The 13,566-nt window shown below is 36.3% G+C and overlaps 4 protein-coding genes across 4 annotated transcripts; 3 read left to right on the forward strand and 1 right to left on the reverse strand.

Moving 5' to 3' along the window:
- The first annotated feature begins 340 nt into the window (after positions 1-340).
- On the forward strand, positions 341-1,539 carry mTTF (mitochondrial transcription termination factor). Its single transcript, XM_090179527.1, has 2 exons — positions 341-1,267; positions 1,327-1,539. The coding sequence occupies exons 1-2, from the start codon at positions 344-346 to the stop codon at positions 1,537-1,539; spliced, it is 1,137 nt and encodes a 378-aa protein (XP_090035653.1). The 5' UTR covers positions 341-343.
- Positions 1,540-4,794: 3,255 nt separating this feature from the next.
- On the forward strand, positions 4,795-8,576 carry Syt14 (Synaptotagmin 14). Its single transcript, XM_090180114.1, has 10 exons — positions 4,795-4,956; positions 5,125-5,292; positions 5,373-5,588; positions 5,652-5,920; positions 5,994-6,179; positions 6,268-6,376; positions 6,444-6,601; positions 6,672-6,861; positions 7,669-7,784; positions 7,852-8,576. The coding sequence occupies exons 1-10, from the start codon at positions 4,947-4,949 to the stop codon at positions 8,047-8,049; spliced, it is 1,620 nt and encodes a 539-aa protein (XP_090036240.1). The 5' UTR covers positions 4,795-4,946; the 3' UTR covers positions 8,050-8,576.
- Positions 8,577-9,145: 569 nt separating this feature from the next.
- Positions 9,146-11,556, reverse strand: Rpp14a (Ribonuclease P/MRP subunit p14 a). The gene is made up of 5 exons (XM_090180117.1): positions 11,343-11,556; positions 11,164-11,260; positions 10,146-10,222; positions 9,999-10,077; positions 9,146-9,804 (listed from the first exon to the last, which is right to left on the reverse strand). The coding sequence occupies exons 1-5, from the start codon at positions 11,414-11,416 to the stop codon at positions 9,718-9,720; spliced, it is 414 nt and encodes a 137-aa protein (XP_090036243.1). The 5' UTR covers positions 11,417-11,556; the 3' UTR covers positions 9,146-9,717.
- Positions 11,557-11,828: 272 nt separating this feature from the next.
- LOC149942862 (ubiquitin-conjugating enzyme E2-17 kDa-like) lies at positions 11,829-13,560 on the forward strand. Its single transcript, XM_090180116.1, has 3 exons — positions 11,829-11,994; positions 12,197-12,405; positions 12,470-13,560. Exons 2-3 carry the CDS (start codon positions 12,336-12,338, stop codon positions 12,841-12,843), a joined length of 444 nt encoding a protein of 147 aa, XP_090036242.1. The 5' UTR covers positions 11,829-11,994; positions 12,197-12,335; the 3' UTR covers positions 12,844-13,560.
- Positions 13,561-13,566: the final 6 nt, after the last annotated feature.

Consider the following 13,566-nt stretch of genomic DNA (forward strand, 5'->3'; position numbering starts at 1 on the left):
AGGGAGGCGAAGTAGGAGGGATGAACGCGCCAGCATTTTTCCGAAATTTTCCCGCCGAGCGCGCGCTAAACTTCTTACAAGGATGCTGGCGCGTTCATCCCTCCTACTTCGCCTCCCTTCCTATCCTCCTTGCTAAAACGGCAGCGTACTGTGTGGTTCACTAATCCTAAGGACTAGTTTTAAAAAATTCCTTATTTCCAAGACTGCTCGAAGTTGGCCGTTATTTGAAAAAGCAGACGAAGTTAAATTTTGTCTTTATTTTCTCCATATTTGCATAAATAAATAGACCAAATAATTTTATCATTAAAAACGTATTCTATTCTTTTAAAAAATGAATGTGACAATGATAATTTCGAGGCTTGTAGTCAAAACTTCAAAAAACTATTCAATTTTCAAAAACTATTCAATTTTCTATACTAAAGTTAAATCATCCCCCGTTATACATAATTTCTCTACCATTTCAACTATTCTTCATTGTGACAAAAAAGATACCCAGGAAACCGTTTGTGTTAATTATTTAAAATCAATTTTGCCTCTTTCGGAGGAAAGTGCACACGAACTAATAAAAAGTCAGAGTTTAAATGTTAATGAACTAACGAAAATAGTTTGTCTCTTGAAACAATATAATATAAATGATTCAGAAATTGCAAAAAACCTCTGGATACTGTCAAACTCTTTTATTTTATTGAGAAAAAAATTAGACATTCTTAGCAATGTAGGAATTTGCGAAAATAATTTGTTTTTATTAAAATTTGATAAGAAGGAACTCGCTCACATTAACTATAAATTTGAACATGACAAAAATGTTGTCCCAAACATACTAAACCGAATTGAATATTTCAAGAATGAATTGGAAATATCGGAGAGTGAAATTATTATATTGATTGAGCGATATCCATTCTTAGCTAGAAAAGAACTCTTAATAATCGACAGAATCATGAAATATCTAAAAGCTAATGGAATTCATAATAAAGCCATAATACGGGATCCATATGTTCTCCGACATAATGAAGATTTAATGAAGGAGAGAATTGCCCAATTAAAGCTACACCAAAATATACCAATTAAAACTTGGATGCTACGCTGCGAAGAGCGTAGACTAGTTGTTAGCTTAAATAAGTGGAAAAGGAATTTTGCAGTTTTGGGAAGAAACTCTGACGTAATAGATTATCTAGCACTGAGATTAAATACAGATAGGAACACTATTGTTAATTTAAAGGGGAAAAACAGAGGCCTCCTTTCCATAAGTGCGTCAAAAATTAAAAAGGTAATATTTTCCATTACATTTTGTTCTATATTTTAACACGTTATAATTTTCATTCTTAGATTTTGGACTATCTGTTTGAACAAGGTTTTGAGCCTCAACAGGTATTAAATCGGCCCATTATTATGAGCATGAGTTTAACAAAAATAGAATGGAGAATGAACGAATTAAAAAAGTATAATTATTTCCCAAGAAATTTCAATTTGTTTTGCTGCAAAGATGAACATTTTCATAAAATTGTTCAAACCAAATTTCTTAATAAAGAAAAATTGTAGTGTATATATGCCTTATACAGGAATTATTTCAAAAACTTGATATCAATCAATATACAGGATTGCAAATATCATCAGGGGTGTAACAATGGGGTAGAAGCTTTGATTTTGCCCACTCTATCCTAATTTTTCCAGAGTTTCCTTGCAAAGGCATGTCCCTGATTCTCACTGGGACAACTCCTGTATTGAGTTTGCATGTTCTCTTCATATTTTTAAAGCGGTTCCTTCAAGTACTTAAAATTTTTCTCTTTCCCTAAAAACCTATGTACTCAACACTCAGCACATAAAAAACTTTAGGCTATTTTTAACAATAGGTACTTTTGTTTTTTTTGGGTTTTGTTTATTTTTTTAGATGTATTATTTGTCAAGGATTACAATAATGCAAAAAGTTTTAACCGCAATTTATTATTTAGAAAGTTATGATAAATTTAAAATTGTTACTTGCTAGCAATTTTTACCTAGGAGGCTAGGAAAATACAACATATTTCGTGATTTTTGTACGTGTTGGATGAGGTAGGACTGATGACGAATTAGATTTAACGACAAGATATTACTAAATTTTTAAAACGTGTGCAAACCGAAAATGTGTTTACGGCTTTTTTGGTTTTGTTATTGTTTTTTGTTTATTATTTGTCAAGGAATACAGTAATGCGAAAAGTTTTAACCGAAATTTATTATTTAGAAAGATATGATAAATATAAAATTGCTATTTGCCAGCAATTTTGGGTTAAGTGTAGAATAGCTGCAAGATGGGGATTACTTTAATTTTCATTTTTTTTTTGGCGAAAATGAATATTAACAAAGATAAGCATTTTTAAACATTGGCCTTTTGCAGTGAATTTTCCCTAGGACGATTCTTTAAATTATTAGATTTTAATGCGTTGTGGATAACGTGGCGCTGATGACGAAAAAGAAAATGTGGAAATGCAAAACATAATAACTTACTTTTATATTTCAGGTATTTTCGCCGTATTTCAATGCATTTTAGGGGTTTTGGCGGGGATAATAGGTTAGGTTATTTATATTATTAGGTTGGATTAATATCGGGTTGACGATACTTGATGCGTCAGGCTTGGTGCTGTCCTCTAGGTTGCGTTATAGATGGCCCATAGCTTTTTTTAGTATGGGGTTGGGGAGGCGCCGCGCGCCCCCAGCGCTCGAGCGAAGTGAGTGCGCGGCGCCGTTAGGCGCCAATACTTAGAATACATTCGACGTTGTTTAAGTCAACATCACACAGATGACATAGTATGGTTAAAAAAAGGCTAAAATGCGTTGAAATACGGGGAAAATTCCCAACCCTTAAAAGTTAGTACTGTTTTGCATTTCAGCCTTTTTGTTTTTCGTCATCAGTCCTACTTTATCCAAAAAGTATTACAATCTAGTAATTTAAAGAATCGTCCTCGTCATCAGTCCTACCTCATCCTACACATACAGAAATCTCGAAATATGTCGTATTTTCCGTTGTAAAAATTGCTTGCAAGTAGCAATTTTACATTGATCATATCTTTTTAAATAATAACTTGCGGTTAAAACTTTTTGCATTACTGTAATCCTTGACAAATAACAAACCAAAAAAACAAAATAAAAACACAAAAAAACAAAAGTACCTATTGTTAAAAAATCCCAAAACTTTATTGTGTTATTATAAGCCCTTAATAATAATAATGTTAAAAAATATTTAATTTGTTTAAAGGGATCCATCACTCACAACAGGGGGAGGAATAGGGGTAACATAAAATCCAGACTTGCAGTGTGCTTCAAAACCAGTTTTTTTGTGACCCCTATACCTTCCGCTGTTGTGAGTGAGGGATCCCTTTTAGTGTGTATAACCAATATACATCCACGCCTGGCATCGGGGCCGTTTTAACCTTTCCGTGGGCCTTAGGCAAAAATATATCATTTAACCATTTTTCGGACCTTCGTAGCCCCTATGGAATCGTAGGCCCTAGGAACTTTGCCTAGTCTGCCTTATGGATAAGGCGGCCCTGCCGGCACCCTGGATGTTTAATTTGTTTATTAGATTTACTATATCAGATAGATAGAGCGACCTTCAGCGGGCCGTGGTGTTACCGCGAGATATTTTCTGGGGGGTACATTTTACAATTAGGTGGATACTTTATGCTTGTTCTGGGATTTCGAAGTGAGCAATAGAGTAGTAGCAAAGCACTCCGTAGCTTTGGCCATGGCCGCCATTTTGGTCGCAAATTTTTTATCTATAGGAAAGAGCATGGGTGACGTACTAGGACGTCACAGCACACGGGAAGGCTAGCTACGGACGACTCAGCAGACGATATTTAAAAAAAATTACAACACCTCCGGTTTTGACGTCACGTTGCCAGTCCGTAGCTGGTTTCACCATAGACAAGAAAGGTTTCGGTTTCACACTCGACGGAAAATTAGCAGCGTAAAGTTGAACGTTAGCGGTATATCGAATGGTAATGAAACAATATAACATAAACAATTTGTCAATAGAAAAAATCATTGGATACTGTCGCTACCCTTAATTTCACCTATTTCACATTAAATAGCCTATACTAAAAAATATTGAACTTAACGAAAGTTATTTGATTTTTCTAGTATTAGATCACAAGGTACTCTTACAACTCAGTTTTAGATATCAAACAGAAGAAAATGTATCACACATACGAAATCAAATTCAATATTTCCCGAATGAATTGAAAATAACTCAAAGTTAAATGCTTAACTTGGCTAACCAATATCCATTTTTGCTTATTAGAGAATTAGAAAAATTTGCCAAGTTAAAAGCTAATGGAATTGATAACGAAGCAATACTAAAAGACCCAAGTAGCGTTATTGTGTCCTGGTATTATGTTTAAATAATCCAAAGCAGTAATTACCAAATAATTGTATATACAGTACTTAATTTCTTAAAAATTATTTTACTTTAGATCTTATTTCATCAGCAATACACGGTTGTAAGGCAGTTAGAACACTTCTACATGCGTTCTGCCTATTTTTTAACTAATGGCAGAATATTTGAAATGAGCGCCAAGTGGCATACGCTAAAGCTTCGAAATAAATCGATATAAGAATTTGAACGATCCCCAAATATAATAACGCTGCATTTAAAAACCAAAGAATAACACTAGCAATCCTGCATACGACAAAAGCGAAAACAAAAGCATGTACTTTTTGATTGAAAAATCGAAGAGTAATGAAAATTTTTATAGCCCGTAAGAAAACTCGTCTCTCAAAAATCAATAAAAACGCCCCAAAGAGCTAAAATGGCTGCCGGTAGCGCTAGCCGGAATTACCTTTACAGAATCTACGCGAACCGTGGAGATGCGAATGCAACCATAGTAACATTAAAATATACTCTTAAATTACACGCGTTTCGCTAAAACAATTCGCGCGTTTACTGAACAAGAAATCCGGAGAACCGCAGCGTTATGTTATCGGGTATGGAATAGCGTTAAAACACAAAATATTTCAAGGCCTAAGTAACCTAACCTTATGGACCTCTTTGAATGATACCCGCATTTGGCTTTGCTTAACAATTCCTCTCAATTCGTACACGCCACACCCCGCTCTTAACAATAATCTGGTCGCGATGATTTTTAATTTCAGTACCAACCGAAGCCACAGCGTTTTTAGGGGTAGTAGGAGCCTTTCTTGTTTTGCTGGTGGTTTTCTATCTTTATCTCAATAAGAGATTTTGCTTCGTTTCCAACGGATCATTTCCGTGTTGCGATAAACCATTGAAGGATGTCAAGCAACCCGTTGTTAAAAATCTGGGTAAGTACGCGATTATGTTAAAGGATACATTGACGGTTTTAGAGGCTCTTCGTAAAGGTCAATGACCCCTAAAAATTCAGGGACGGCGTACGCCTACGAAGAAGTGGAATCATCCACCGACAGCGAAGATGAAGTCTTGCAGCGATTGCACCATTCCGCTAGTACCCAAGGGGGCTTCCGACGGCATTTTAGTCACGACCCGGGAGAAGCGATAGCGGAAGTTCCGGACACCGTCAACCGAGACAAACGTCTCAGCGTTTCCGCCCCCGTCAACAAGAGTGAAGGCGGTTTCTCGGGTAAGATTACCCTAACACAAACCCAAATTGAAAGTATTAAAGACAAGGCAATGTTTTAAAAAGCTCAAGAAAGTTTAGCTCGAACGGCACACGGAGATTTGATATCTTTGGCCGAAAAGGGTCGAATTGGAAAGGGCAGTAGTGGTTCTTCCTTCTCCAGTGAAGAAGCCAGCGGTCACGATTCTGGGGAGGATTCGCGCAAGTTGGCCATCAGTGGTAATGGAGCTCCAAAGCCTCGCCATTTCGAGAATGCCGCCTTCGAACAGGCTGACGAGGCCACGGCTACTAGAGTGTCTTCGAACTACGGAGAAACGGAAATGGCAGAACCCGACGTAAGATTTAGGGATCTGGTTTCGCGTAATTTTTTTACAATTTTCTAATCTGTTACTTTGTGGGGATTTAAAGGAGCATCTCTTCGACGTGACCGACTTGAGAAGTCGAATGGAAGATACGGAAGGCAGTTCCAGCACGCGTTGCGGCATCTTAGAAGTGACTTTCCTTTACGACAAGGTGGCCCGGAAACTCAACCTGACCGTGGTCCAAGCCCAAGATCTTCCCAGTCGAGAGAGAGGAGGAGCTAATCACGTGCAGGTATATATGTACCCCCGTATTAAGACCATCGTGAAGAAGAGTGTAACGTTGATGCTACAAATCATAATTGCTTTCCCATAATATTCAGGTTCGCGTATTGCTGCTTCCGCACAAAAGACAGAAGTACAAGACCAAAATCAAACAGGGGGAGAACCCCCAGTTCAAAGAAACCTTCGTCTTCAGTAGAATTTCCCCTGGTAAAAAGATGGAAGGAAGTGATCATCAAATACGATCACGACGATTAACGGAGGTTACTTTTTCCAGAGGATCTGGACAGCTTGGGGTTAAGATTCCGTCTTTACGGATGCGAGCGTATGAGACGCGAACACCTAATAGGCGAGTGTCTGGTGGCATTCTCCAGTTTGAATCTCGAACAGCAACTCAGCGTACTTCTCACCCTGGAACCCAGATCTAACATAACGGTAGGACAGTCTATCATAAACACGAAAGAAACTAAAAACACGCAACTTAACAATTATGGTTTTTCCATAGCACTCAGATTCCAAGACAGATTTGTCTAGTTTAGCGCGCAGCGATAGCACGGGGTCGACGCAGTCTATGCAGCACGGAGGACTTCCGGAACTTCTTCTGGGAGCCGCGTACAACGGGACGACCGGAAGGTTGTCCGTCGAAGTCATCAAGGGCAGTCATTTTCGCAACATGACCATGACCAGAGCTCCCGGTAAGAATCTTACGTACTATATACTCCTATTTTAAAAATGAAAAGTCGGTCATTTACGTTGTTTCCATGAACACAATCCGAATCTGTCATCTCTCAGTGTAAAAAATTCCACAAGTATGTTTATTATTTCAGTCAGAAGGGCCCGCAATTACATAATTTGCAATGGGCCCAAAGGAGTCTCTGTACGTACGGCCCTGCGCTTCAATTGGTATTCGTTAATTTAATTTCAGATTAGTAGGTCTAGTGCTGGAAACACAATAAATATATATCAGTGGTCCCCTAACTTCTTCGCAGGACCATTCTGCCATGTCCCATTGTAAAAAGACTCGGGAGCCGCTGAAGCTTTTAACCCGGAGCGCGTTTATACTACTAGATACAGTGCGAGTTTTGGACCCACTCGAAACCTAATACAAAATGTTAATATGTTGCACCACCGCATGGGGAAAGTGGGGCCCTTAACCGTCGGAGGTCCTGAACGGAAAATCGTGCCTGCTTTTAAACTGTACGTGGCAAGGCTACGACTGTTTCTTCTTCACGCTACATTTCGAACCTCCGTCAACGTAGCGGTCCATTACAGGTCATTCGTTAAAGCATCTCCCGTAAATCATATCCAACTGTTCCACACTCTTAAGAAAGTGCGTTTGTCTCAATGCTCTAAACACGGTGGTGCTCTAAATGTTGTCGGTGGTTTTATTGACCGTTATTGCGAATTATCCTACAGCCTCTACCAACAGCGTGGCTTAAACATTTCCTCTAGACTATTTATTTTGTCTAATTCCAATTCCTCTATTTTTTGCAACGTCAAAGACACGTATGTGAAATTGTCGCTGGTATCATCGAGTGGTCAAGAAATAGCCCGAAGTAAGACGTCAGTCCGACGGGGCCAACCCAACCCCCTTTTCAAGGAAACTTTCGTTTTTCAGGTAAGTGAGACTGAGGGTCGCATTTCGTTAAGTCCAGGCGACACAGGTTTTTATAACTCTCCGTCAGGTGGCTCTCTTCCAACTGCCGGATGTGACGTTAATGGTAGCCGTATACAATAAAAGAAGCATGAAACGGAAGGAGATGATCGGATGGTTCTCCTTGGGCTTGAACAGCAGCGGCGAGGAGGAATTGTCGCACTGGAGCGACATGCGCGAGAACAAGGGAGAGCAAGTCTGTCGCTGGCACGTCTTGCTCGAAACCTAACGCCGCGAGAAAGGTTAAAAAATGGGAACTTTTTTTAGAGAAAAACCAAAAGGATTTTGTCAAATCAACGAGGGATCTGAACGATTGATTGTCGCGAGCGTCCGAGACGCCAATACAAACGAACGCAAACACACAAAAATTATAATACCAAAAATATACAAAAAGCGAAAATCAAATGCACCCAAGTTCTTCCGATCGCCAATCCCAGACCTTTTCCGATACGCAACGGATCTCTTTTGTAAGTGGCAATGCCGAAGGTCAAAATAATCGAGACCGCGTTAATTGATTGTCTGCGCATACATAAATCCAACAAAAGATTGTCCTAAAAGGAAACCGTTTACTTAAATCTACTTAACCGAGAACAGGTTTCATTTCCCCCTTTTCGGAACTATGTATGAAAACCAAATAATATACAAATTCTGTAAAATGCTGATAAACGATTTAAGTTAATTCGTGTATTTCTATTATAATTGTTTAATTTATAGTGAAAGAGAAAAGAGTTTAACTTTAAAACGTGTTTTAGATAATCTGCTAAATAGTCTCCCTTGATAATCCAAGGAATGAAAAGCAAAAGTTTATTTTTTGATACATAAATAATACTTAGGTAGGGTTTTACTGGTGAATATCTCTCTCTCTCTTTTACGTTTTAGTGTGGCACAAAACTTGTGTAGTGTTTCAATACAAGCAATGCTTATTTATAGAGTGGTGTTTTAGACTTTAAAGCTTGAAACACAAAGTTCCTTATCATTAAAATTCATGACACCAAAGAGGATTTTACATAAATTTTAAAAGGGATGTGGAAACATTTCATAAAGGTTACCCCTAAATGTTGGCTTTAAATTCTGCGTGTACACGGCGGTTATGAGGTTTAACAGCATCTACAGGAGTTTCAGATTTATTTTCTAAAATAATTTATTTAAACTTCATTTTGTAGAAATATGCAATTTTTATTATAGCAATTAGCTATATTATTTTTCTCAAGTCAATTAAAATAATGTTTTTTTTAGCGAAATATCATCAATTGAAAAATTAAATATTGGTTATTTTTTTTACTTAATTTCAAAAATCCATGAAATTATTCTAAATGTTTAAGAGAACAGTGCTCTTAACAAAAAATGACGCCAAATAATAAGTAAATTATTCACAGAAATGCAAAAATTTAGCTAAAAATATATTTTAAAGCATTTTACGAAATATTTCGTAAGTTATTAAATAATTCGTTTAAATATATACGTTAAATTTGTACCCAATACCTTTCATACCAATGCAATGTTGAGAATTCAATACTATTTACTAATGTACTAAATATCTATCTAATATATAAAACTGTTGATAATAGTAATCGTCAATCTTAGCATTTCTTAATTCCAAACTTAATAAAATTTTATTATTTTTTTAGTATTTACATTTAAAAAAAGGCAAAATTAGAACTAGTTTGGAGATTTTTGACATTTTGTATATTATTTTAAAATGCTGCTTACATTAATCTTCTAAACTCTACATATAATTTGCCAGTCATGTAGTAGGAATTGAATGCGTCACAGAGATTATAATTTTGTTAAATATTATAGTATTATATAATTATCAGGCCAAAATGTAATGCTGACGTGTTCAATAATAAAAGATAAAGTCAATAAAATTGTGTGATAAGAATTTTCGATATCCTCTTTATGCATTCTCACAATTTGATTTACTTTCAATGTGACTCTTAACTGCCTCACTTTTAATTTTCAGTTGCGTCGTTGAGGTTTCAACCTAATTAAATTTATGGCAAAATAAATAAATTTATTTTTTTAAATTTGAAAATGGCAACACTATTAGATTTTAGGCAAATGTTTAAGAGATAATTTTAGGCAGATATAAATAGCCTTTACATAACTGATATAACACAATCCTTAAACAGTAATCAAAATTAAAAGAATCTTCAAAAAAATATGAGATCAACTAACTTGATGAATGTGAAAAGCACAATCCATTTGTAAAAATGAAGAGAACAAGGTCAAGGAACTCCAAAATTTCACTAGATTTCTGAATAGGTCATTACATATTAATGTCTAGAGCATAACAGGAGCTATATTAGTGTGCATTTTGCATACTTTGATCCCACTTGGATGTAGGCTCTCCTGAGGTCAACATCATAATAAAGAATATTGAACAGTGTGGCTTTTCCTATCTGAAAAATTAGCTGTGGTTAGCAATTATGTTAATTTCACACTGTCAGTTTTATACTATGAGATTGGGTGCCTGGATGAGTGCAACTATCTAACTATTTTTCAAAATCAACATGTATCTTAACTACCTTTTAAGCCCTTTTCAAAACATCTCCTGGAAGCAACCTAGTAGACCAATGCCTAAAGACAACCCAGACTGTATATGATTTATTGACCAGAGACATAGGCAAAGAGCTCCATCGGTGTAACTTTTCTCTAGACATGTTCTAACAATTGTGGTGTAATATTAAGAGGCTTCCAAAAGATAATGATTTTCAAAAGGGTTTCTAAATTAGTTTTATGGAAAGAAGAAACCAAAATACTGCGAGTGATAACATCTTCAGCTCAAAAGTGCCACAAGCTAATCTTGTTGAATGGTAACAATGGTAAAATTTCAGCCAGTGCTGTAGACCAAGGAGTGTGTTCCATGCTCTTGGGACAAAACAGTTTTAAATTTCACCCCCTCCGATTCTTGCCTATTTGATGAATTCCTGGTATACACACTGTACTTTGCTACCCCACTGTTGTTCTTCATATTTCACAAAATTACACTTATCATTATCTTACGTTTATGGTCAGAATAAATAGATTCGATACTGTTTGTGATTAAAGACATCATAAAATCGCAGTGAGATATCTTTATATTATACCTAAGTCAACAATGCAACACTATATTGAACCTGCTTCCTAAATCCTAGTTATCACTCGGTAGTTGGTAATAGAAAACCTTAAAGCTAATACACAGCGGCGTAGCTGATGGTCCGCAGGGCCCGCGGCGCGGGGGGCCCGCTAACCATAAATAAATTATAAAGGGGGGCCCAATAGAGATTTTGCGGGGGGGCTCCGGGTCCTCAGCTACGCCACTGCTAATACATGATACGCTACAAATAGTAAACGTATTTACTTCTCCATAAAGTGATTGTAATGCTAAGACAACAGCTCCTTCAAACATGTCCCCATTAATTGGCTCTCGATGTGCTTGACTGTCCTGGCTAAAACACCTAAGCATTTTAAAATTTTTATAGGTTGTTAAAAAGTAACTTGAAATTTGGCCAAATTCGCAATTTAGTGTAAAATTCTTACAATTCCACGTCTAAAAATGTATATGGCGCTTGTTTTTTCGAAGCTTGGTTTTTTCCCAATTTCTTTCTCTTCATTTCCAAGCTTTATTAGCCCAAATGCCTATTCACTAACACCTGATCAGTTACTTCAAGTTTCGGTTTAGCTTTGACTTTTTGAAGATATGATGATGGAGACTGGAGAGTAGATCCACGTGTGTTCAAAGGCTTAAGAAAACATCAAATAAAAAGCTAATATGCGTAGCAGACGTCATCTTCTAGTTTCGAGCACCCCGATTGGATATTTTAAGCCCACCCTCAAATTGCAACCAATAAAAATGTGTTTAAAGAAAAAGAGTTCCAAAAATTTGTTGCCTCAAAATTAAAATTTAGAACAACTTAAAAACTTCTCAGTAATAAAAAATTGCAAAAAAAATATAATAATTCGCTCCCATACGACAGATAATTACTTTTTTTAATCAGAATGTTATAATTGGGCGGGATAAATTTTTGGTCCTTTAACCGTAAACGTTTCGTGGTAGGCCGGCAAGTTTATTCATTCGACGTATGAAATTCGATGACCTCATTGAATGCCTCATTTTACTGTATTGCAGTAGCGGTCGTTTCAGTGGAGAACGAACTTTCGTGATAATTTAGTGAATTCTTACATCTTTCAGGTAAATCGCGATTTATTAAGTATTTCTATTTAATTTACTAAATATTATTTTAGTCTTTTACGAAGTTCCTTATTTCGTAACGTAGTGGTTAGTTATATAAGCTATTTTTAGAAATCACCCGAGGTCTATAGCCTAGGCTTCTCTTTTTATTTTTTTTTGCATAAGCCTTAGTGTTCTTAGAACAGACACCTTTCTTTTGTAGAGTTGGCAAACGTCAAAATCTAAAGAAAAGCTGAAGTATTGGGAAGAACCTAATTGAAAGAAGACTCCCAAGAGCCCCTGGAACCATACCTGGTTCAAAAACAACACTCAATAATTAAGCTCAAAGCCTCTCTGGCACAATGGCACTCAAAAGAATTAAGAAAGAACTGGAAGATTTAAAGAGAGATCCTCCAGCTCAGTGTTCAGCTGGTAGAATTAACATAAAGCAAGTTTCAAATTACATAATCCTTTAACGTTTATTTCCTTCAAATAGGTCCAGTTGGAGAAGATTTATTCCACTGGCAAGCCACTATAATGGGACCTCCAGATAGCCCGTACCAAGGCGGTGTTTTCTTTTTGACCATCCATTTCCCAACAGATTACCCATTCAAACCTCCCAAAGTGGCATTCACAACAAGAATTTATCACCCAAATATCAACAGCAATGGGAGTATTTGCCTGGATATTTTGAGGTCTCAGTGGTCGCCAGCCCTAACCATCTCTAAAGTACTTCTGTCTATATGTTCTCTGCTTTGCGACCCCAACCCTGACGATCCTTTAGTCCCAGAAATTGCGCGAATTTACAAAACGGATCGTGACAAGTACAACGAGTTAGCCAGAGAGTGGACCCGGAAATATGCCATGTGATGTTTGGTTCGGGGATAATACAAATTGTTCAATTGGACAAGCCTGACGTTAGACTTTTTGTTATATTTTTTTGTCTAATTCAGCCCTTGAACTTAGACCTTCCCATCATTCAAACGTAAATGGGAACTGATTATTAAAAAAAAATCCCTTTCTCTTTAAAAAAAAACAGCAATTGCCAGCGAAGACCATCTTAGAATGTTTTTTTTTTCCTTTTACATGGAGTGTGTTCCGATTTTTAGTTTATAAATTTTCGATTTAAGAATTATATTGACTAAAAACAAAGAAAAAATGGGTATTTTTTTCATACACTTAAAAAACACCCATCACTTTTAACATCAAGCCCGAGAAGTTAGCTATATTAAACGAGCTGTTTTTTTCTAGGACTCATTTTGATTAAAATTCATTTTTCATAAAGCGCTAATTTAAGAACTTGATTCATCAGCATATTTACGCTCGCTCCTCTTCAAGGAGCTTATTGTTTTAGAATTCTTAATAAAAATTTCTAGTATTTAAATAAGTCTTATTTGAATTAAAAACAAAAAGATAACGTCTTTATCTCTGATTCCTAGTGGTTATAGTAAATTCCTCAAATTTGTACCTTGTCTTAGATTATTTTACAGAGCCTTTTTGATTTTTTTAGTTCGTGAAGTTGAATAATATGATTTTAAATTATGATTAAAGAAGTTTGTACTAATAATAAAAGAAAATGTAAAATTTTTACTG

This window comes from Leiobunum rupestre, chromosome 6 (genome assembly GCF_980474605.1).
Source record: "Leiobunum rupestre chromosome 6, qqLeiRupe1.1.hap1, whole genome shotgun sequence".
NCBI classification, from domain to species: domain Eukaryota; kingdom Metazoa; phylum Arthropoda; class Arachnida; order Opiliones; family Sclerosomatidae; genus Leiobunum; species Leiobunum rupestre.

What these genes read in the sequence shown, in the direction of transcription:
- Rpp14a (XM_090180117.1), bottom strand. Translation starts at nt 11,416, where the DNA reads ATGAAGAGAAAGAAATTGGGAAAAAACCAAGCTTCGAAAAAACAAGCG. An exon ending in ACATTTTTAGACGTGGAATT is followed by an intron (nt 11,261 to 11,342) that starts GTAAGAATTTTA and finishes TAAAATGCTTAG; the next exon opens with GTGTTTTAGCCAGGACAGTC. An exon ending in GTGCTTTTCACATTCATCAA is followed by an intron (nt 9,805 to 9,998) that starts GTTAGTTGATCT and finishes AAATTTAATTAG; the next exon opens with GTTGAAACCTCAACGACGCA.
- mTTF (XM_090179527.1), top strand. Translation starts at nt 344, where the DNA reads ATGATAATTTCGAGGCTTGTAGTCAAAACTTCAAAAAACTATTCAATT. An exon ending in GTGCGTCAAAAATTAAAAAG is followed by an intron (nt 1,268 to 1,326) that starts GTAATATTTTCC and finishes TTTCATTCTTAG; the next exon opens with ATTTTGGACTATCTGTTTGA.
- Syt14 (XM_090180114.1), top strand. An exon ending in AACCCAGATCTAACATAACG is followed by an intron (nt 6,602 to 6,671) that starts GTAGGACAGTCT and finishes GTTTTTCCATAG; the next exon opens with CACTCAGATTCCAAGACAGA. An exon ending in AGGAAACTTTCGTTTTTCAG is followed by an intron (nt 7,785 to 7,851) that starts GTAAGTGAGACT and finishes ACTCTCCGTCAG; the next exon opens with GTGGCTCTCTTCCAACTGCC.
- LOC149942862 (XM_090180116.1), top strand. Translation starts at nt 12,336, where the DNA reads ATGGCACTCAAAAGAATTAAGAAAGAACTGGAAGATTTAAAGAGAGAT. An exon ending in TCCAGCTCAGTGTTCAGCTG is followed by an intron (nt 12,406 to 12,469) that starts GTAGAATTAACA and finishes TCCTTCAAATAG; the next exon opens with GTCCAGTTGGAGAAGATTTA.